This window comes from Myotis nattereri (genome assembly GCF_964212035.1).
Source record: "Myotis nattereri genome assembly, chromosome: 16".
Classification (NCBI taxonomy): Eukaryota; Metazoa; Chordata; class Mammalia; order Chiroptera; family Vespertilionidae; genus Myotis; species Myotis nattereri.
In genome coordinates, this window is record NC_138091.1 from 12,421,001 (window position 1) to 12,445,886 (window position 24,886).

The 24,886-nt window shown below is 47.0% G+C and overlaps 1 protein-coding gene across 6 annotated transcripts in view; it reads right to left on the reverse strand.

Annotated features, from left to right (window-relative positions):
* The window catches only part of ARHGAP44 (Rho GTPase activating protein 44), a 208,804-nt gene that overhangs the window by 65,931 nt on the left and 117,987 nt on the right, over window positions 1-24,886 (reverse strand). For all 6 annotated transcript variants that reach the window (XM_081109533.1, XM_081109535.1, XM_081109532.1 and 3 more), the window contains 4 exons: window positions 18,572-18,689; window positions 6,169-6,237; window positions 4,278-4,359; window positions 3,706-3,833 (listed from right to left, as the gene is read on the reverse strand). In XM_081109533.1, the coding sequence (XP_080965659.1) occupies window positions 3,706-3,833; window positions 4,278-4,359; window positions 6,169-6,237; window positions 18,572-18,689 (397 nt within the window). The remainder of the gene's footprint in view (window positions 1-3,705; window positions 3,834-4,277; window positions 4,360-6,168; window positions 6,238-18,571; window positions 18,690-24,886) is intronic.

Sequence of the window (24,886 nt, forward strand, 5' to 3'; positions counted from 1 at the left end):
CCTAATCTGCTGTGTATTCCTTCCAATGTGTTCTTTATTTGTGCTATGTCATTCTTTATTTCTGTTTTCATAGTTACTATATCTTTTTTCATGCTGTTGAGCATCTTTACCATAATTATTCTGAACTCTATATCAGATAAATTTCTGATCTCCATTCCATCTCTCTCTTCTGGAGAATTCTCTTGTTCTTTTATTTGGGGGTTCTTTGTCTCCTCATTTTAGCTGCCTGTTTGGATTTGTGAATATGTATTAGGTAGATCTGCTATGACTCCCAGTCTCTAGTGCAGGACAGTGTCAGAGGCTGTTTCTGTCTAATTAGATCAGGCAAAGACTCAAAGCCTCCAGAGACTGCCTCTGCTTGCAGACTGTTGGATTTAGTCTTGAATTGCCCTCAGGCAATCATCCACAAGTGTGAATAGAGTTTTTCCTAACAGGGTGGGGTGATTGCTTCTGCCTGGAGGCTAATTGTTATCATCAGTCTCTTAATGGGCCTCAGCAACTCCACTCCTTGGGGCAAGGTGTTTTCCAATAGGGTAGGTCAGCTGTCTTTTCCCCAGGCAAAACTGCCTAATTAGCAATTGTCAGTCTCTACATGGTCTCCACTTTCTGGCGTCAGTTATCAGGGTTCTCTCCAGTGAGTCTTCAGTTGATTATTCAGGGAGTTTTTCTATATTTGAGTTGTAATTCCAGTTTGGTCCTAGGAGCATGTTCATGCAGCATCCACTTACTCTGCTGCCATTTTTAGTTTCTCCAGGGATATACTTTCAGATCCAAATGAAGCCTGTGTCCTCAGGGTAAGGTAGACGGGATGGTGTTTGAGGGAGGGATGCTCCCTTCAGCCCCTCATGTTCTGTTCTCAGAGTTACTTTTAAAATAATACATTTTTATTGATTTCAGAGAGGAAGGGAGAGGGAGAGAGAGAGAGAAACATCAAATACGAGAGAGAATCATTGATCAGTTGCCTCCTGGATGCCCACATTGGGGATCGAGCTCGAAACCCAGGCACATGCCCTGACTAGGAATTGAACCATGACCTCCTTGTTCACAGGTCGACCCTCAACCACTGAGCCATGCTGGTGTGGCATCAGAGTTATTTTTGAATTGCTGTCATCCTTTTCAAGTGAAACCCCTACCTCCTGCGAAGTTAACGTGAACTAGGAAGAGAAAGAGAAGAGGCTGGGGTAGGTGGAGAGAAGACAGACGCAGGTCAGACTTGGAAAGGAACCCCAGGTCCCAGACAGGAAGTTGGACATGGGTTGAAGACCTTGTGGTTTCTGTTTCACCTTCTCAGCTCCTGGCATTCTGTGATGCAACCCTCCTGGCGGAGGCTCCTGGTGGAGGCTCCTGGCTACTTTACATGGAGGGTCCCCAATTCCCAAATTCCTTTAGGAGAAAATGTTCTTGGTCTGAGTTGGGGTCTGCTGAGGTCAGTCACTCCCTTCTTAGTACAGGTGGGCAGATGCCCAGAGATCTCAGGCATACATGCAAGGAAGCTCCCAAACGTGTCTGGTTAGGGAGCAAGCGCAGCAGCCATGATGCAGACAGCAGCCGCAGCTCCCAGAAGAGGTAGGACCGGCTGGACACACGCAGCCACGCAGGGAGAGAATCGCACTCGGCGATGGACAGGCCAGGAGAAGGAAGCAGAGTCGCCAAGCACAGCTTCAGCTTGACTATGTAACTGAGAAGACTGCTCCACTGAGAGACACAAAAACGGGAGAACGTGATTGTTCACATAGTGAGTCCGGAAAGGAGGAGTGAGTGGTGGTGCGGATGCAGACTCAGAAATGCTGCGTTATCTTAAGAAATTGGGAGCACAGAAAACAAACCCGAAGAGCTGAGGGAAGGAGCACGAGGCTGCGGCTGGGCGGAAACAGGACTTTACTCTGTTGAGGAAACCGAGTGCAGTTGTTACTAACTATCTGCTGATGCAAAGTAGGGAAGGATTAAAGTGAGGTAGTGAAGGTCTGACGTGAGGCAGAGAGGCCCAGGGTCAGGAGATGAGACAGGAGATGCCAACTCACCTGACTTTTGTTCTTCCAAATCTAGTTTATAGTTGTTAGAAATTTAAAGATATTGATAAATTATTTTACTTTTCGTATGTAATAATGTTATAGTTATATTTAAAAATATTCCTAATCTTCGGGAGAAACCAGAAGTATTATAGTACTGCAGTATTATAGACGAGATGATATAATATCTGGGAGTGGCTTCAAAACACCCACAGCAGGGTGGGGGCAGGACGTGGAAGTGGCGATGGAACAGGGCTGACCCAAGCCAGGGGATGAGGATGCTTATCTTAACATTTTTTCCACAATTAAAAAAAAAATGATGGGAAGGAAAAGGCCTTCTATGAAACTGTGCCCCAGGGACTTACAGATCTTCTCATCTTGAATTGATAACATGAGAAAATGCCTGGCACTGAAAACTTAGTCAAAAGACACTTATTCTCATTCCTTTTGAATGGCCAGCATCCAGAGCAGCCTGACAGAGAGGGAGCGGTCAGCATACCCAGTCAAGTCTCCTTTCACCACTGTTTATCCCCCCTTTACCTGTTCCTACCTCCTCCCAACCCCCTTCCCCTCTGACAGCTGTCAGTCTGTTCTCTGTATCTGAGTCTGTTTTTTCCCCCCCCAAAATACATTTTTATTGATTTCAGAGAGAGGATGGAAGAGGGAGAGATAGAACCATCAGTGATGAGAGAGAATTACTGATCAACTGCCTCCTGCACACTCCCTACTGGGGATTGAGCCTGCAACTGAGCATGTGTCCTGGCTGGGAATCGAACCTGATTCATGGGTCAGCGCTCAACCAACTGAGCCCCAGTGGCCAGGCTCTATGAGTCTGTTTTTATTTTGTTTGCTAGTTTTTTTGTTCATTAGGTTCCACATGAGTGAAATCATCTGGTACTTGTCTTTCCATGAATGACTTATTTCACTCAGCATAATGCTCTCCAGGTCCATCCATAAAAGGTAAGATTTCCTTCTTTTTTATGGCCAAGTAGTATTCCATTATGTAACTGTACCACAGATTTGTTACCCACTCATTCACTGATGGATACCTGGGCTGCTTCCAAACCATGGCCATTGCAAATAACACTGCAGTGAACGTAGAGATGCATATATTCTAAAAGGTCTATTTTTAAAATTGGAACTTAGGAAGAAGACAAAGGAGGAGGAGGGGGAAGGGGAGTAGTAGGGAAGGAGGAGGAAAACAAAGACAAAGCAACAGCAGCCGCCAAGACTCATATTAAACATGAAGAAGGAGCCCTAGCTAGTTTTTCTCAGTGGTTAGAGCGTTGGCCCTTGGACTGAAGGGTCCTGGGTTCGATTCTGGTCAAGGGCACGTACCTTGGTAGCTGACCCGAACCCTGGCCCTGGTCAGGGTGCATGCGGGAGGCAACCAATCGATGTGTCTCTCCCCTTCCCTTCCACTCTCTCAATGGAAAAATATCCTTGGATGAGGATTAACAACAACAACAGCAACAAACATGAAGAAGGAATGGCTGGACTGTGGCTGTACGTTCCTCACGGCCAGTGTTATCAGTCTCCCTGTGAAGGGAAGGCTCATAGGCGAGAGCAGGACCCATCTGGGCTCTGCAGGAGAGAGGCTGTACCCCATGTTGCCATGTTTGGTTTTGGGGGCCAGGTGGGGATGGTGACAGGAGAGAAGATGCTGCCAGGGCTGGGGCTGGCCGTGCAGACCTACCTCCTCCTGCATCCCGCACTCCAGCAGCATCGTGACGCAGGCCTCGATGGGGAAGGCGATCTCCCGGCCGCTGATGGTGAGGTGCTCCTCCAGGGGCTTCCCGAAGGACGGCTTCTCCACCCAGGCCTCTGCGGGGGGTGCGGGGGATGCAAAAAGGAGGCCGGGAGGGGTGAGTGAAGGACGCCCTGCTGGACCATGTCCTCTCTCTTACACAGATTATCCTAAGACCACGAAAGACACGGAGGCCCAGCTGAGCCTCCGTCCCTGCGGTTTGGGGTGACTGAGAGGACAGGGCAGGACAGATGCTAACTGGCTGTGTGCAGGGCTGTGGGGCCTCCCGTAACAGGTAAGATACACATCCACTCACATCTGCGCCACCTCATCCCCGGGGACAGTGGGTCTGTGTGGCTCGGCTTCACCGCAACTGGACCAGGCACCGGCCTGTGAAGTGCTGGCAGCCCATCGAACGTGACCCATGGGGAGAGTGGAGGGTGAACGGATGCAGGCCTGGGTGGCCTCTGGGAAGGCGAGCAGCCCAACCCTCCCTCCAGGTCACACAGATGTGCACTCACCCTGCTGTGCTTTTATCTGCGGCAGCACGGCCTGCAAGAGCGCCAGCGACTTCCTGTGGTACTCAGCTTGCACTTCTATGAGCTGAGAAGACACAAGAGCAGGCGTTACCCTTTGCCAAAGGCCGGGGAGCACAGGCCGCTGCGCCCTTGGGGCTCTCTGCCTGAAGGTGCTGGTTACTCACGGGGAAGGGGGTGGAGCCCCTGCTCCTTTCTCAATCACCCAAAACCATGGGCACACTTCCCCTTAGTCTCTGTAGCAACAGCCACAGTGGGAATGTGGGAGGTGGGAGAACCATCAGGGTGAGGGGGACCCCAGAGCTGGAGCCCGACCTAGAGAGCTCGCCTTTCCTGCCATCTTACCATACCAAGCACCCCCCAAAGCAAAAGGCAACACAGAGAGGTAAGATGATAGGAGGATATAAATGAAAACCACACTGAGAAATCCATTTGCCTATTAGAGTTAAAGGCCATTAACCAATGTGTGCACACGCGCGCGCACACACACACACATCTTGTTTTCTGCAAAGATATAACTGATCAGAAACTTGTGTCTTGACCCACAATCCTCTGCAAGCCCCCAGGGAGGTAAAATTGCTTTGGTTGTAATGATATGGCTCCCAGAACAGTCCCTCCCAGCTATGTTGGCCATCCCACTGCTAAAACAGCTGCTGAACTGTGGCTAAGAGCCGAGGAAAGCCTGTGAGCAATAGTTACTTCATTTGTCTTCTGAACTCCTCCTTCCCCCTCAAAAACGGGGCATCTATGAGGGAAGGAGAATGATTCACGATTTAAACGCTTAGTGTGGAAGGTAGATACTATTGTTTCCAACTAAAAATGAAATGAATTTTAAAAAAATCAGAATATTGAAATAAATGGCATACAAATGACAATTAGGCAGCCTAATAATGCTTGCAATGTCAACATTTCATTAGTTTTAACAACCCTGAAGTTGAATACTACCTTCACCAACAAAAGCAATGGAGTATACTTGAAAGTACATTACTCCTTCAAAATAACTTTCTAGGTTGGAAGGAACGCATATCTGCTTTTTCAGGGTAGAGGACACGCCTCTGGACTTCTGTCCACTGATGGAAGTGCTGGAAGATGGCCGACAGCCCACAGCCATTCGTACACTTAGCAAAGCACCCTCAACCTCTCAGGAGTGCCACGCCCCTCCCGCCCCTCCCCCCCCATTCCTTCTCTTTATCTTCCTTATCATCCCATCACTTCCCTATTTTTAATTTATACTTTTTCTCAACTCAGATCCTGTTTCTCTCTCTTTAAATCTGCTTTCTTCAACCAGAAGAAGGCAAACAGGTCACACCAATCATCGTTTACCTACCTGTCATCATCCTGGCAAAAATCCAGGTTAAAACCAATCTGTGCTGGGGGGCGGGGTTACCATTTTCCTAGGTCCTTGTTTATGATACACCAGGGTTTTCAGGCTTGGCCCTACTTCCGTCTGGAAAATTCTTTGTGTACGGGCTGTTCTGTGCATTGCAGGATGCTTAGCAGCATCCCTGACCTCTACCCACTAGATGCCAATAGCACCTCCCCCAAAGGTGGTGGCTAAAAATGTCCCCAGCCATTGCCAAATGTCTCCTGGAGGAGGCAGCAAAACCATCCCGGCCTGGGAACCACTGCATAGGCCTCTGAGTTGTAATGACTTTCATGAATGAGGTTATTTTTAGGGTTTTCTAGGGGGAGTGGGGGAAATCCATACAAGGAGAAAGAAAAGGCAGGGTTTTTTCACAGGTAGAACAGTCACATCCCACTCTTTTCCGTCACATGCTCAGCCATGGGGCCTCAGTCTCACACCCACACTCCTTCCTGTCCGCACCAGGACTCTTGCAAACGGACTGTAAGCTGTCTCACCTTCATGGACCCTTACCGTTTGGAAGTAGTTTGCATAGTCGATTTCTTTGGCCACAAAACTGTACATGTCAGCTGACAGCTGGTCCTGTGGAGGTAAAATGCACAACCAAGGTGAAACGACAGAGTGGCTAACGCATGGGTCCAGACCTCAGAGAAGAACAAGCCTTCACATTGTTCAATCTCATTTTTTCTTTTTTTAATATTAAAAAAAAATCTTTATTTTTGGAAGTATTATGTATGTCCGTTATTCCTCCAATGACCCCTTCTAGCTCACCCCCACCCACCTCCCCAGGCCCTCACCACCCTATTGTCTGTGTCCATAGGTTATGTATATATGCATACAAGTTCTTTGGTTGATCTCTTCCCACCCCCTCTCATCCCTGCCTTCCCTCTGAGGTTCAATCTCATCCTATATAATATCCTATATAATAAAAGGCTAATATGCAAATTGTCCCCTTGACCGGGAGTTCAACCAGGGGGCGGGCCAGCCAGCCAACTGCCTGCAGCCCCTCACCCCAGCCAGCCTGGCCCAATTAGCCCTATCAGGGCAGGCCGGCCAGACCCCACCCAAGCATGATTCCATGCACCAGGCCTCTAGTTTTCAATAAAACCTGACATGTCACAAACTCTGCCCTGGACATTTCCATGCTGCCTGACCTCGTCCCAGGGAATGGCAAGTGTGAACAGAACACCTGTGCCAGAGGTTCCCAAAGGATTTCAACACAGGGTCCTTGTTGGGAGTTAGGGAAGCTGGTGTGGGGGTGATGTGCAAGTTACTCCCACTCCTCTGCAGCTTGCACCACCTCTAGGAAGCAGCCGCTGAGTACAAACTGTGCTTGTCCTCTCTTCCTTCTCTCATTTCGTCTCTGATTATTTTAATGCTTTGCTGTCCTTCATTCTCAATACTGATGGGTTGATAAGCAGCATATGAGAAAGAGACAGCAGCACACCAACTGGGAAGAAGTTGGATAAGACAGGTGGGCAGGGGAAGGATTGCTGATTCAGAACATACCAGAACCTGACTCAGCCGACGCACATGCAAATCCAGTGCTAACTGTCCTGTGCGATCCAGTGCTCCACACGATGGGGCAATGGCCTGACACTGTGTCTGACCTGCAATGTGTTCTCCTCAGAGAACCATTTTCAGTTCTGCAGAAACATCACAGGAGGGACAAGCAAGCAAGCACACCCGAGCAGGACCATTGCACAAGTCACATGATCTCTCAAGCTCCTCCCTGTTGGGTTGCCTCAGGTAGGAGATCTTGAGAAGAAATGCTAAGTGGAGGAGAGAAGAGTCCAGAACATTCCCTTGGAGGTGAACGTGAGGCCAGCACAAGAAGCTGACCCAGATACTGAGTGAGTTAAAGCCGGCAGCTCTGCGCTGCAGGGAGAGCCTGTTTCTCGGAACCTCCTGTTCTATCCCAACCCCCGCCCCTCCCCCCACCTGCCAGTTAAGCCCATTCCTAGCGAGACGGCTAGGATGTGCGGAGCCATCTGTGTCCTTTCCCAGTCTCCTGTGTCCTTTTCCAGGCAAGCATTGCGGGCACGTCCTCAGAGGGCTCTTGTCCACGAGACACAGGACCAAGGCACCAAGCTAAAGGGGAAGTGTGTTCTCTGAGCTCCAAGCTGTCCTGGGCCAGTTTCAGACCACGAAGAAAGGGGACCAATGAGTTAACATGCACTGGGAACCGTCCAGGCACCAGGCACATCACACGGGATTCTCCGTGCCACATGGAATGCTCATTTCTCTTAGGTACGTGCGGAAATTCCAGTTTCAGAGGAGCAGCTACCAAGAGTTCAAGGATCTTATCTGTCTGTCCTCCTCGGTCTCAAACGTGCTTCTGACAGTAGGGGCTCAATACTACTTGCTGTGAGAACAAATGAAGAAACGGAGCTCAGCAAGGGAAGCTTTCCCGAAGAACAGCTTGGGCCCTAAGACCCCCCTCAGCTCCCTTTCGCCAGAGCATCCCCATAGCGAATGCCTTCGTAGGGCTGCCCAGTCTGCCAAAGGGTCAGGAGAAAGCAGATTTGCGGGAACCAGCCTCCCCATGCCGGCAGGTCCAGCAGACACCCATCCCCAGCCTGGCAGGCGTGAGGGAGCTACGCCAAGTCAGGGAAAAACAAGGGCTGGGTGATGCACGGCTCTGCAGACAGAGGAAGAGACCCCAGGAAGGACCAAGGCCAGGGTAACTGCATCTTCACCAGCAGAGTTTAGAGAAGCCAACCACCTGCGTGTGCCCTCGAAGACAGACAGGAGCTCCGAAGGCACAGTCAGAGGATGGCCTTATTAAGTCAGCAACGTGGCCTCCCAATGAGCCACTCCGCAGAAAGTCAGTGACACTGCAAACAGGGTTTCTGTGCACCTAAACCATCCGTGAATTTTCTATAAAGGAAACAACTTCCATCAATAATCACCAGATTTAAATGTGTTTAAAAATCATTTGTTTGCTGATTTTTGCATTAATCGACACTTGGAAAAATACCAAGTAATTAACCCCGCCCACCTGTAACCCCAACAGCAGAGATAATGGCCATAAGCTGTGATGTGCTTAGTCAGCACTTACGTTAATTGGCGCATGTTGGTATGATCACTTGGCTTACAAAAAAGAGGCCAGGATGCTTTGTAGCTCCTTTACTCCTAGATAAGCATGTTTTAAACTTAATAAATGGACGGACTTAGGTTTCTATTGTTGGATATTGTGTTTTTAGTTTTTCCCATTATAATGACATTTGAATAAGTATTTGTTTATACAGATTTGCATCCATCTCTTGATTATTTCCTTAGGATAAATTCTGCAGTTAAGATTAATTTTGATTATATAATTCCTTATAGTTAAATTTAAAAATATTAGAAAGATGACAACGAGTTGGGACATTAGGGCTTTTGATATAGTATATTGTCAACCATCAGAAAAAACATTTTTTACTATAAGAATTAATCCATAAATATTTGTTTTTACCGTAATTGCTTAATTCTGTTTAAACACAATCAAATTTATAGATAAAATTTAAACATGTTCCTAATTTGTAGTTTGCTTTTTTAAGAGGTTAACTTTCTCCTAAGTGTATTACCTATTTGTGTCAATTCCTTATTGACATTAAGTGCCCATGTTTCTGCAGGAGATTTTATTTATAAGATTTGTGAGAATTCTTTAGATGGATGAGACCAAGGGCTTAATCAAATGCTGCTAATATTTTCCCCAATTTTCCACTTTTGACACTATTTGCAACTTTTTTTTCGGTCCTATACTTTTTTAATGGCTCTTCCATGTGGTAGTGTCTATTACATTTTTCTCTCTATGATTTCCTCCTTTGCTAATTTGCTTAGGGCACCTCAACCAACAGTATAAATATCCATATATATGTTCAGTGGAGAATATAACATTTACATCTTTAATACATTGGAACTTACTTTAGTACTTATATCAGATACAGAATTTTTTAAAGAGCTAACCAAAGGTCTCAATATTGTTCACAAACAGAACAGACTGTCCCCATGAATTTGAAATGTCACAGATAAACCTTCTCACTCAGATTTTCTTCTGATTGGGATGTCTCCCCTCTCCCCCCAAACCCCCTTTCTATATATTTTTTTAAAATAGTACCTACATTTTAATTATGTAACTTCACAATACATTGTAAGAGACAGAAATTCAAAGCTCCAATAATTCTCCCACATTAACTTTAGAAATCCTTTATTACCCTTTGAAGCATTTATTACAATTATATCAATTTTCACAGTTCTGGGGGAATTAAAATTTTGATAACATTGACTTTTCTCATCTAGAAACATCTCTCAGTTTTATAGACTTTGATTTGCTCAGTCCTATTTTATAATTATCCTACATTTATGATATTATTGTAGGATTTTGAATATTCCTGTTGTTAACACAATCCCTAAGATATTTATATACTTCTCTCTTAAATACTTTTTCTTGGCAGAGAGTATAACCTTGATCTTTATAACTGACTTCTGGTTTCCAGTCTGGCTCCCAAGATCAGAAGTCACCACCAGCAACGTGTAAAACGCTGAACAAATTGAAAAATCAACAGCTTTTCTGCTCCATCAGAGAAGTGAGGTCACACGACAAACCACTGGCCCCAACGTGGAGAAAGCAGGTGAGTAAGAGAATCACACCCCTGAGCGGAACCAGAACGGAACCAGAACGGCTGACCATCGCTGAGGCCCCATGGGCACATGTCTGATGGTTAAACTCTGGGGACACCATCGCTGAGGCCTCATGGGCACATGTCTGATGGTTAAACTCTGGGGACACCATCGCTGAGGCCCCATGTGCACATGTCTGACGGTTAAACCCTGGGGACACCCAGTCACTGCGGTAAGACTCACAACACAGAATCCTCACAGTGAACATCAGAGAAACCCTCTCCGGTTTCAACAAGGGGGAGGGGAAAGGAACGGCTTTGAGCACTTGAGCATTATAGTCCTCTTAGCAAGGCCTACCCTCAGGAGAAAGTCTTTCCTCTGAGCCTAACCTAGGGTTTTTGTTTTTTGTGAATCCTCACCCGAGGATCTTTTTCCATTGATTTTTTAGAGAGCGTGGAAGGGAGGGGGAGAGAAACATCGATGTGAGAGAGAGACATTGATGGGTTGCCTCCTGCAACTGAAGTACATACCCTTACCAGAATCGAACCCATGACCCTTCAGTCCGCGGGCTGATACTCTATCCACTGAGCCAAACCCACTGAGAAGCCAGCGAGGGCCCTACAGGGGGGTTATCAGAGCCGTCCTGACCTGGGGGAAGGGAAATACTCAGTTCTATGAGGGTCTAGCCTTCAGACACTGGGAAGGAGAAATACCCAATCCCTAGCCAGCCTGTTCCTCCTAAATCTAAAACAAAAACTAACAAACAACAACAACAACAACAACAACCACCAAGAAGCACTGGTGAAGTTCACAGCCCGGAGCACAGGCCTCCCTCGGAGACAGACCTACTCCTAAGACGGCAGAGTCCTCCTCGCCCCTCACCCTCCCCGCCCCGTCACTCAAGGCCCAGTTGCCACAGTTCCCTTTACCCACTCCGCCACACCCACCTTTTTCATACTAAACTGCAAAAACGCAGATTGAAGAAATGAAACAAGCATCACAGCCTGGGTTGGATATGGCAAAAATGTCGGTATTATCAGGCTAGGAACATGTTTTTAAACTATGATTAATATGCTAAGGATTTTAAAGGAAAAAGTCGACAACATGCAAGAACATATGGATGGATGCTATACATTAAAAAAGAAAAAGAAAAGAAATGCTGTCACATAAGCAAACCAAGCCTTTGATGGACTTGTCTGCAAATTGGATATGACTGAGGATAGGACCTCAGAGCTAGAGGATATGACAACAAAACTTCAAAACTGAAAAGCAGAGAAAGAAGACAGGAACAAAGGGAACAGAATACCTGAGAACCGTGGGGCAACTTCCGAATGTGTAACATATGCTTGGTTGAAATACTAGAAGGAAGAGAACAAAGAAAGGAACAGAAGCAACATTTGAAGAAATAATGAGTGAGAATTTCCCCAAGTGGATGTCAGATACTAAACCACAGGTCCAGGAAGCTCAGAGATTAAAAACAAAAACAAACACACAACAAAAGAAACCCCCACCAAACAGGATAAATGCCTCCCCACCCCCAACCCCCCAAAAAAGGTGCATATAGGCATATCATATTCAGAAAAAATATTAAAAAATATTTTTGAAAGAACCACAGAGGAGAAACATATCACCCACAGAGGGGCAAGGATAAGAATTACATCTGACTTCTCCTCAGAAGCCATATAAGCAAGAAGAGAGAGAAGTGGAATGCTTAAAGTGTTAAGATAAAAACACAAACAAGAATCCCCACCAACCCAGAATTTTGCACCCTGTCAAATCAGTCTTCAAAAGTAAAGAACTAAAGGCTTTCTCAGACAAATGGAAATTGAGAGAATTTGTTGCCAGTAGACCTGCCTTGCAAGAAATGTTAAAAAAATTTCTTCAGTGGAAGGAAAATTATATTGGTCAGAAATGTAGCTCTACATAAAGAAAGGAAGAGAATCAGAGAAGGAATATGTGAAGATAAAATAAACTTATTCTTAATTGATCTAACAGATATGTTTGTTCAAAATAATAGCAACACTGTATGTATGTATGTATGTGTGTGTAAACATACATACATATCTATGCTATGTATGCTTATGTATAAGTGAAATGGATGGAATTACAAATAATTTGTTACTAAAAGGTACCTCCATTACATGTGAGGCAGAAAAGTGTTACTCAAAAGTGGACTTGGATTACTTGTAAATGCATATTGCAAACTCCAGGGCAACCACTAAAAAGGTAAGAAAAGAAAAAGATATGTAATTGATATGCTAAAAAAGGAGAAAAACCGGAACCATAAAAAAATGCTCAATTAAAACTTCGAGGGGGAGAACCAAGATGGCGGCATAGGTTAACGCCGGAGTTTGCTGCCTTGAACAACTACTTCAAAAGTGAAACCAAAAAACGGAAGGGACATCACCCAGAACCACAGGAATGCTGGCTGAGTGGAAGTCCTACAACTAGGAGGAAAGAGAAACGCATAGGGACACTCAGAGGAGGCGCAGCGCTGAAGTCAAATTCTGAGGTGCGGAGCGGGCTGGCGGCGGAGGGCGCGGTTGGCGTTTTCAATCGGGAGGGAGTCGCAGACTCTGAGCTCCAGATCCGGGCGAGTCTTTAGGGACCCAGACTCAAACGGAAGAAGCGGGACTGTCTGGCTTCGGTCAGAGCGAGTGCAGCTTTCTCTCCGAGGTTTGCAGCCATTGCTGGGACTCAGAGAGGCAGAGCCCCTGGGGACAGGACTGAGAGCCGCCATCACTGCTCTCTCCGGCCCACCCTGTTGATCCTGTGCGACCCGCCCCGCCCAAGCCCTGCACAGAGGCATTTGCCGGATAGCCTCAGGCAAAGGCTAGATTAGCACCTCCCTAGAGGACAGAAGTTCTCTCATTGCAGACACAGCTGATTCTCATAGCCACTTGGCCTGGAGGTCAAATCCTCCCTGGTATTAGCTACAACAATCAAGGTTTATAAGACTGCGCACAAAGACCACTAGGGGGTGCACCAAGGAAGCATAACAAAATGCGGAGACAAAGAAACAGGACAAAATTGTCAATGGAAGATATAGAGTTCAGAACCACACTTTTAAGGTCTCTCAAGAACTGTTTAGAAGCCGCCGATAAACTTAATGAGATCTACAAGAAAACTAATGAGACCCTCGATCGTATATTGCGGAACCACCTAGAAATTAAGCATACACGGACTGAAATAACGAATATTATACAGACTCCCGACAGCAGACCAGAGGAGCGCAAGAATCAAGTCAATGATTTGAAATGCGAGGAAGCAAAAAACACCCAACCGGAAAAGCAAAATGAAAAAAGAATCCAAAAATGCGAGGATAGTGTAAGGAGCCTCTGGGACAGCTTCAAGCATACCAACATCAGAATTATAGGGGTGCCAGAAGATGAGAGAGAGCAAGACATTGAAAACCTATTTGAAGAAATAATGACAGAAAACTTCCCCCACCTGGTGAAAGAAATGGACTTACAGGTCCAAGAAGCGCGGAGAACCCCAAACAAAAGGAATCCAAAGAGGACCACACCAAGACACATCATAATTAAAATGCCAAGAGTAAAAGACAAAGAGAGAATCTTAAAAACAGCAAGAGAAAGAAACTCAGTTACCTACAAGGGAATACCCATACGACTGTCAGCTGATTTCTCAACAGAAACTTTGCAGGCCAGAAGAGGGTGGCAAGAAATATTCAAAGTGATGAATACCAAGAACCTACAACCAAGATTACTTTATCCAGCAAAGCTATCATTCAGAATTGAAGGTCAGATAAAGTGCTTCACAGATAAGGAAAAGCTAAAGGAGTTCATCACCACCAAACCAGGATTAAATGAAATGCTGAAAGGTATCCTTTAAGAAGAGGAAGAGGAAGAAAAAGGTAAAGATACAAATTATGAACAACAAATATGCATCTATCAACAAGTGGACTGACTATTCTTGGGGGGGAAAGGGGTGTGGGAGATGCGGGAAGAGACTGGACAAAAATCGTGCACCTATGGATGAGGACAGTGGGTGGGGAGTGAGGGCGGAGGGTGGGGTGGGAACTGGGAGGAGGGGAGTTATGGGGGGGAAAAAAGAGGAACAAATGTAATAATCTGAACAATAAAGATTTAATTAAAAGAAAAAGAAAAAAAAAATTTGCCCTGAGAAGACTATTCAGGTTCATATACAGAGATTATTACATCATGTCAAAATTCAGTAGATGAGATTAAAATTTGTAGTTTTTTTATTTTTTTCTGAGCTCTTAAATCTATTAATTTTCTATTAAGAAAATAATCTTAAAATGAGATCACTTCATATTTGTGATAAAAATTATATCCAGTATTTTTATTTAACATGAATAATATTTACTTTTGAATTTGAATACTTTAATACTCTGCAATACATCACTTTTTCTTAATAGACTATTTTTCTTTTGCTGCAGTTTTTCATTTAGTGACTTAATGTAAAGTTTGTGAAAAAAGAACCCTACTGACATTGAGAGTTGGTTGGCTTGGTTTTACCTCAGAGCACAACTCTGCCCTCTTGTAGTCTGGCAGACAACATTTTGAAATGAGGTATTGCAGTGGAAATTCTGACTGAGCATTAATTGAAAGAGGCATATGAATTAATTGAGGTTGGCTTATTTATTGGAATAAATTACTTCAAGTGCATTCAGGACTATTGTATCTCAAAATGATCATCGATTCTTCCTTTTATTCTACCATGATTGGTATAATTAATTCCATGTCTACTATGTATGAGGATTTATTTTAATAATCAACTGCGATGTTATGTGTGTGAAAATGATTATCATGGAATCTGACGCAGAGTAAATGTTTCCTCCTTATTGTTTTCACATGAGTTGTTTCTAAAATATCCTCAACAGCGACCTAGCTTCTTCTGAATAAATATAACAAAGAGATATCTTAAAAAAAAAAAAAAAAAAAAAAAAAAAAAAAAAAAAAAAACTTCGAAAGGCAGAAAAAAAGTAGAGGGCAAAAATAGTAGCAAAGTACAAAGGCAACACTAGAAAAATAACAAATATGACAGGTATCAATCCAATTATATCAATGATCTCCTAGATATCAATGGACTGAATAAATACACCAATGGAAAGACAGAAATGGTCACAATAGATTAAAAAGAGACCAAGTATGTTGTCTATAAGAAACTCAGGTTAAATATAAAGATACATATCACCATCTATATATTAAGTATCAATATATAAATTAAAAGTAAAGGGATAGAGAAAGATACACCATGCTGATACTAATCAGAAGAAGCCGGCTTAGCTATATTCATTTCCCACAGAGCAGAATTCAGAGCAAGGAAAGTATCAGGATAAAAAGGAATCATGCATAATGATAAAGGGCTGATTCTACAAGAAAACATAACAACCCTTAATGATGTACCTAACCACAGAGCATCGAACTACGTAATGCCAAAATGATACAACTGCAAGAGGAAATAGGAGCCCATTCTTATAGTGGACTTATTACCCTTATATAAGAAACAGACACACCAGAAGGCATGAAATCAGTGTGGACATGGTTGAACTTAACAGCATAATCCATCGAGCAGGTATAACTGATATCTAGAGACTGCTCCATCCAACAGCAGCAGCACACACATTCTTTTCAAACTCACAGGGAACATTCACCCAGAGAGACCACATTCTGGGCTATAAAATACACCTTACCAAGTTTAAAAAAATAGAAATCATATAATGCCTGCTCTCTGACCACAATGAAATGAAATTAGAAGTCCATACGGAAAGCTAGCAGGGTAAATCCCAAAGTGATATTGGGATTTTAATTGCAAATTAAAATAACAATGAGATAGCACTATTAGAATCGCTGAACTTCAAAACACTGACACCACCACCTGTTGTCAAGGATGCGGAACAAAGCAACTCTCATTTGTTACTGGACTATGAAATGGTAGGACCACTTTGGGACTCAGTTTGGAAGTTTCTTACAAAATGAAAGATACTCTTACCACAAGATCCAGAAATTAGGCTTCTTGGTTTTTACCCCAAATGAATTGAAAATGTACAAATACCTGCACACAGATGTTCACAGCAGCTTTATTTGTAATTGCCAAAACCGGTAGGCAACCAAGATCTCCTTTAGTAGGTAAGAAGATAAATAAACTGTGGTATATACAGAAAATGGAATATTATTCAGCACTAAAAAGCAATGCACAATTAAGCCATGAAAAGACATGGAGACATTAAGTGAAAGACATTAAGTGGAGAGACAGGAAGTGAAAGAAGCCAGCCTGAGAAGGCCCCTGACCATGATTCAGCTACACGACATTCTGGAAAATGCAAACCAGTGGAGACCATGAGCAGACCAGTGCTTGCCAGGGTTGGGGAGAGGGTGGGGGTGATCAGGCACAGAGGACTTGTAGGGCAGTGAGCCTGTTCTGTGTGACACCACCGTGGTGAATGCATGTCACTGTATGTCTGCCAAAACCTCTGAAGTATTGGACTTACTTCACTTGGTTGTACAGTACTGCAGGCTGAGATCATTAATTCTTTTTTTTAAATATATTTTTATTGATTTCAGAGAAGGGAGAGGGAGAGAGAGACAGAAACATCAATGATGAGAGAGAGAGTCATTGATCAGCTGCCTTCCCCATCCCCTACTGGGGATTGAGCCTGCAACCCGGGCATGTGCCCTGACCGGAATTGAACTATGACCTCCTGGTTCATAGGTTGACGCTCAATCACTGAGCCACATAGGCTGGGCGAGATCATTAATTCTTTAAACATTTTTCAATGTTTCTAATTCCAGAGAGAAGTTCCACCTGACTCTGAGTGTCACCTGAAGGCAAGGTCAAAGTCAGCTGCACAGGGTGATCATAAAGGAGAAGCTGGTGAACAAGCTAACAGACTAGGCCAGCGGTTCTCCACCTGTGGGTCGCGACCCCTTTGGCGTTCGAACAACCCTTTCACAGGGGTCGCCTAAGACCATCCTGCATATCAGATATTTACATTACGATTCATAACAGTAACATTACAGTTATGAAGAAGCAACGAAAATAATTTTATGGTTGGGTCACAACATGAGGAACTGTATTTAAAGGGCCAGAAGGTTGAGAACCACTGGACTAGACAGAGCTGCACAGAACAGGGGCATCTGCATGCAGAGAGGCTACTTTCCCCTAAAACTGTGATAAAGACAGCAGTTCCCAGCACAGTTCCAGAAGCACGAGCTTTATCCCCAAACTAACAGATCTGTACATTTGCAGATGTCCATGCACAGAGAATGGCACTGCTAATGGCATTGCACGAATGGTACTGCTGTCAGTCCTATGAAATGTCTGTGGGGGAAGCAGCCGAGACACATCTGACCATGTGTGATGAAGGTCTCCCCCGCCCCTGAGTGCGGAGGTGGGCTTCTCAGGAGGCAGTCCTCTCAGCTGGGAACTTTTCTCCTCCAGAACTACCTCCTGGGCAAGGTAGGGAAGCGTCTCCCAGCAGCGAGGGATTGATAAAGTGACTGGGAAATATTAAAAGGGACCCGAGGTAATTTACCAACAGTGACCTAAGGCTCATGTGTCGTCTAAATCAGGGGTGGGGCCCAACCGGTATGGCTCAGTGGTTGAGCGTCAACCCTATGAACCAGGAGGTCATGATTCAATTCCCGGTCAGGGCACATACCCAGGTTGCAGGCTCGATCCCCAGTGGGGGGCCTGCAGGAGGCAGCCGATCAGTGATTCTCTTGCATCATTGATGTTTCTATCTCTCTCTCCCTCTCCCTTCCTCTCTGAAATCAATAAAAATATATGTAAAAATCAGTAAATAAATAAGTAAATAAATATTCTAACAGATCTGTATATTTGGATATTTGTAACATCATTCATGGGCCATACAAAATTATCAACTTAAAAATTAGCCTCTTATATTTGATCATTTAATTAACTCCCCCCTACTGCCTTGGCAGGGCCAGACCAAATGATTTTACAGGCCCTTGGGTTGGACGTTCCCCACCCCTGGAAATGATCAACTGTGCTGTGCAGCTTACAAACTATGAATTGGGACGCACGACTCACAAAAGCTTTAAGCAGACACCACAGTCATTTTCTCTTTGCCTACCAGACAGGAACACCAATGATCACCCCTGCTGCCTGCCTGTCTATGTCACCCTCAGAGCCCCAGCTCTCAGGATTCATGCCCGGCTCTTTGCAGACGCTGGCCGGCAAGCTGGGGTCAATTAGTTCAAGCTGAGGCTCACACTTAGGGTTTTAACAGAACTCCCGTGAACAAAAAGGGACTCCCTTAGGGCTCCCTCGTCTGTCCCAGTAGAGAGGAACAAAGAGGGGGTACCCTGCAAATCTCCACTCTGTTGGCAGCCTCCTCCATTTCTTCCCTGAGGGCATCAGCTTTGGCACCCGCAGGCTGCAAGCTGCTGGACAACCCTGAAGACTTGGAAGTCTGCTGCCACCTGATGGAAAACAGGAGAGAAAGAGGAGAGGTGTGAGACACGTAGCCCAGGGGACGCTGGGAAGGATGAGAAAACAGCTGGTTGCAAACCCTACTCAGGGAACGCCACACGGAGGGTCAGCTGGCCCTGGGACAGGGCACGCATGCCCAGGGAGCCACCATCGTCCCTGCTGTCTTCTGACACTCGGGCCGAATGACGGCACCATCGCGTTCTCTGACGCACATCCCCAGCCTGTCCTGTGGCATTCGCGTTTGGAAACACCCACTTACCTAGTCACGTAGGCCGGTGAGAGGGTACGTGGGTGAGAGCAAAAACAAGCCCGAAGGCAAAAATCTCCCCTGGTCAGACCCGGGCCCTTATGACTTTGATTAAACTTAGTTTTAGATCCCAGCTCTACAAATCACCCCCCTTCCTCTCTTTCTCCCCACTTCTCCCCAGGTCCAACAAGTCAGGGCACCCCTAGCCCCCGGTGTCTTGTGCTTCTGCCCTATTTCATCTGGAGCCTGCACACCATCAGGAGCCGGCTTTTGCACACGGCTTCCCGCTCTCCCGGGTGGGCCACTCGGAGCAAAGCGGCCGGTCCTTCTCTGCTGCCGTGCTCGGGGTTTGGAGTGCGGCTCTGCCAGGGCCAAGAGGCCCTCCTTCTGTTCTACACCGCTGGCAGGCACACACAGCGTTCCTGGCAACAAGCAGCTGCCTCATTTATACTTTCCTGAGCACTTATCTTTGTGCAGAGAACACTGGCCGTCTGAGGAAACCCCTGTGGGGAAGCACAGATACTTCTGGTTGCTATGTCACTGTCAGTGAATTAGCAAAAGCGGGCCCTGAAGGAGGCTGCAATTATACTAGGCAGTGGTAGCCGCAGTGGGGAACACAGGGGGCTCCTCGTCTATTGAGTCTATAAACTCAGAGGCGCCTAGAGTAAGAAAAATAAGTCAAGTGGGTCATTATCTTAAAAAGTAGTCCGCTCGATCCTTTATTTTCTACTTGTAACAGGGAAACGAGATGCATAACTACTTCTCAGTTCTAAGAGAAACAGCAGTGTAATCAGGATGAGAAGGACCCAGTCTCAGGAAGCCGGGAGGACCACAGGGGAGAGGGGGCCCAGACGGGGGTAAGGGGTGTGGCACTGTCTAGAGCAGCAGTTGCCAACCTTTCGGACCTCACGGGCCACCAGTGGTCCGCGGACCACCGGCTGGCGACCCCTGGTCTAGAGGCAGCTGCTCTCCACGGGCTGAGGAAGCCCAGGCATTGATTAGAGAAGCTGGAAACTGTCAGGTAAAGGCCCCTGATGCAAGGCGGCAACCGACGAAGCAGCTTCCTTTCCACACTGTGCTGGCCGACAGGGTACAGACGGAGCCGCGGAGCTCACGGCCCATGCGCAGAGGAAAGGCGTCACCCTCACTCAGAGCCGAGTCTGATCACTGGGTGTTTTCTCTACAGGATTTTCCTGTTCTCTTTTGTTACATGCAGGGCAAAGAGAAGAGTGCAAGACCACGGTACAGGAAAGGGAAACAAAGTTATCTTTGCTACCAGCAAAACGGAGCAAAATAAAGGGTGATTTGTCACTTAGAAAACGCACTCACAGGGAAAATTACTTTAAAAGGCTTTGGGTCATCAGCTGGTTAGAAGGCTAAGGACAGACACACACGTCCTGGGAGAGCTTCCGCATGAAGGGAAGAATCCAGGGCACATGAGGAAAGAAACCCTCTCCTCCAAGATGTTTACAAATCTAAGGTAACAGATAAGGACTAGTAAAGATTCCTGGGCAATTCTTTCTTGTAATGGTTTGTCCTACAAACATGTTATATTCAATTAATACCTTCCAGGTTTAACATTTTACTCTTTAAAAAAAAAATGTTTTTATTGACTTTTAGAGGGAGAGGAATAGAGAAACATTGATTGGCTGCCTCCTGCACGCCCCCTACTGGGTGTTGGACCCACAAGCCAGGCATATGCCCTGACGGGGAATTGAACCAGTAACCATGTGGTGCCTGGGTTGATGCTTAACCATCGAGTCACACTGGGTGGGCAAATCATTTTATTTTATTTTACCTTTTTGTGAATTCTCACCCAAGGATACGTATTTTCCATTGATTTTTAGGGAGAGGGGAAGAGAGAGGGACAGAGAAAGAAACATCGATGTGAGAGAAACACGTCGATTGCTTGCCTCCTGCACGAGCCCCGACCAGGGTCTGGGCTGGGGAAGAGTCTGCAACCAAGGTTTGTGCCCTTGACCAGAATCGAACCCGGGACGCTTTGGTCCGCAGGCTGATGCTCTAGCCACTGAGCAAAACTGGCTTGGGCTGGGAAAGTCATTTTAAAGCAAGTATTAAAATGTTGTGGTGGTTTCTATTTTTTTGTCAAATAAAATATGAGAGGCCATGACTATGACTTAAATCTCAGGTAAACGTGCCTCCATGACAGGGTGTGAGCAAGCCCCACCTACCGCCTGACGCATGCTACCTGGAGGAAACAGGTAAAGTGGCCACAAACACTAAACTGATTTTTATGGCTTTACAGATTTGGATTCAATTATTTAAAAAACCCAAATTATGCCGACTGGCTTGGCTCAGTGGATAGAGTGTCGGCCTGTGGACTGAAGGGTCCTGGGTTCGATTCCGGTCATGGGCGTGTGCCTTGGTTGCGGGCACATCCCCAGGAGGAGGTGTGCAGGAGGCAGCTGATCGATGTTTCTCTCTCATCAATGTTTCTAACTCTCTATATCTCTCCCTTCCTCTCTGTAAAAAAATCAATAAAATATATTTTTAAAAACCCCAAATTATATTTAATATACATATATTAAAATGAAGACATTTTCCCAAGTTATCTTTTTCTTTTCTTCCTATTCCCCTCCACTTCCCCCCAAATTCTGTCCTACAGTCAATATCCTGGTAGGTTTCCCTCCCTTCCCAGGGAATTTTATGTGCAATACGTAAGTAAACTGTTTTGACGGTATATTATTATAAGGTATTAGGAGATGCCCCCACAGGGCCCCTTTGTGGACAGAGAACAAAATATCAAGGGGAAGCTTGGAAAACATCTGTAGGTGGTAATCTGCTGGGTAAAGTGACATTGATGGTGAAGCTCAAGGGTCAGGTGTTCTACAAATAAACGCAAGGCCTGTCCTGCTGCTGGGAGAGGAAACAGGGATTCCTGTCCAAGGAGAACTGGGGCTTCACAACGTGACAGCAGAACCTCCCTTCTCCCCACCGAGGCAGCGGCTAGGAGGGCACCCTCCCAGGGAAGGCGGCCATGGATGTACGAGGCAGGGCTGGGCAGCACCCTCCCCGGGAAGGCGGCCATGGCTGTACGAGGCAGGGCTGGGCAGCACCCTCCCCGGGAAGGCGGCCATCGCTGTGCAGCTGGGGCTGCACCCTCCCCGGGAAGGCGGCCATGGCTGTGCGGCTGGGGCAGCACCCTCCCCGGGAAGGTGGCCATGGCTGTGCGGCTCAGGCAGCACCCTTCCCTGGAAGGTGGCCATGGCTGTGCGGCTGGGGCAGCACCCTCCCCGGGAAGGTGGCCATGGCTGTGCGGCTCAGGCAGCACCCTTCCCTGGAAGGTGGCCATGGCTGTAAGAGGCAGGGCTGGGCGGCACCCTCCCCGGGAAGGTGGCCATGGCTGTGCGGCTGAGGCAGCACTCACTCCTGGAAAGGCAGCCATGGCTGTGCGACTGGAAGAGGAAGACAGACAAGCCTTCAGGAGGCCAGAGGAGGGAAAACAGCCAGAAGTAAGGGATGCAGTTTCAAGGACCAGGAGAAGGGAGAAGGGGCACATGCAAGAGCTCAGGGCAACGAGAGGCCAGAGAGGGGCTTTGGGAAGCAAACGGGAAAGCTTCCTTAGCGGGACACTGACTCTCATCTGTCCAGACGCCATCCACCCCCCCCTCCCCCCCCCCCCCCCCCCCCCGGCACCTCCATTGCTCTCAGGCGGGGCCAGGCGCAGCCAGTGTGCACGGCTCCAGCAAGGGGCCTGGGGGAGGGAGCGGGAGGCAGGCCATGCCGTGTCCGTCCTTGGCCGACTGTCAGGCCAGGGAGCAGTGAGTACCCAACACCCAGACAGGAAGCCCCTCCTGGGCACGTTCTCCTGCGGGAACCTGAGCCCGAGGGACACCCAGGGCCACGAGGACAATGGACTAGAAAGAGATGCCTGCCTGTGGGAGCACAGGTGGGGACGAGGAGCTGCTCCGAGGGCAGGGACCCTGCTGCAGCGCCGGGGGCACTGACACCCCCCAGCCAAGGCCCACTCCGGTCACCCCCTTCATTCCCTGAGCGGCCGGGAGTCTCCCCAAGTCTCCTGTTTCACTTCATCAGTTCACTCACTTCCAAAGAAGGTGCTCAGTCTGCTCGGGCTGCCATAAAAAATGCCACAGCACACGTGCTTCTCCCACAGCCCGGAGGCTGAAAGTCCAAGGCCAGGTCCCAGCAGGGCCTGGGTGCCGGCGAAGGCTCTATTCCGGGCGGCAGGAGTCTGCCTCCAAGCCGTCTCCACACGGCTTTCATGCGAGCGCATGCAGAGAGACGAAGAGAGGTCCCTGTCTCTTCTCTCTCCCTTTCTTTTTCTATTTCTTTTGTCACTCAAGGAGATTTTTCCATTGATTTTTAGAGAGAGTGGAAGGGGAAGAGGGAGAGAGAGAGAGAAACACTGATGTGAGAGAGACACATCAATTGGTTGCCTCCACCTCCCTGACCAGGGCCGGGGATAGAGCCCACAACCGAGATAGGTGCCCTTGACCAGAATTGAACCCATGACCCTTCAGTCCGCAGGCCAATGCTCTATCCACGGAGCCAAACAGGCTGGGCTCTTCCTTTTCTTATAAGGCCATCAACCCTCATGGATTAGCGCCATATCCTTATGCCCTGATTTAATCTTAATTATTTCCTGATGGCCCTATCTCCAAATATAGTCACACTGGCAGTTAGGGTTCAACATAAGAATTTTTTTGGGGGGAAAGGACACAATTCATTCCAAAGCAGGACCCAGAGGCAGCTGTTCAGCAGAAACATAAAGTGTCCTGCACCCAGAGGGTTCCCCTTGAGACACATGTCCCTCAAAAAGCAAGGCAGACTTTGGGGAAAATTGGGGCTCCTTCTTTAACAAACATTGCCAAGCCAAACCTATAGCAGAAAAGATGTTCATGTATCATTCACATTTATTCCATTTCAACTCACATTTAAAAAAATCCTCACCCAAGGAGGGAGGGAGGGAGGGAGGGAAGGGGAGAGAGAGAGAGAGAGAGAGAGAGAGAGAGAGAGAGAGAGAGACTGACTTATCGCCTACCTCCCGCATGCGCCCCGACTGAGCCTCTGGGGATCAAACCTACAACCTAGGCATGTGCCCTGACTGGGAATCGAACCTGTGACCTTTCACTGTACAGGACGATGCGCCTACCAATGAGCCACATCAGCCAGGGCCAATCCACATTTTTAATTCAGCAAAGCTTCCTTGAGTTTACCTCCATCCTTCTCATCTACCATCTTCATTCACCTCCTGAGCTTCAGGGCCACTGAGGATGTTAAGGTTTATATAATTGGCTTATGTCGCAGAGAAGCGGATTGACTTGAACAGTGACAAATACACACACTGGAGGTAGACCTAATTAAACACTGAGTCACTGTTGGATTTGGCAGTATCCACCAGAGTCGTGGCAGATTTCAAAGATCCAGTCGCAGGACCACTGATGAAGAGGCACTGCTCACAGTCAGAAAGATTCCGCCCGCCTGTCGCAAAAGGCGGCGTCTGCACCTGGATGCTCTGTCCCGTCAGGATGCTGTAATCCATGACACACAGAACAGGACGAAAGAAAGACTTGGCAACCAGAGGAGGATGTCACAAGAAATAGAATCGACCATGTGCCGACTGGCTAAACCGGGAAGTAGTGAGGGTGGAGGTAGGGCAGTAAGAACCCAATTACCCCAGAGGAGTGGCAGGGAGCCCGCTATTCAACAGCATGGCGCTGGTCTTAAGCTCACTGCTGCATCTCAGGATGCACTCCCATGTTGCCTCGGGGCTGGGGTGGGTGGAAGGGCAGGAAGGTGGGCGAGCTGGTCTCTCTGTGTGGCTTTCAGCAAGGTCCTACAGGACGCATGAACTCAGGCTCGAGATGAAAATGGGAAGAGAGAGGTCACTTCGCTAAGAGAGCCCCTCTCATTCTGAAGCCTGGAACCTAAACTGACAACCGGGGCCTGGGTTGCATC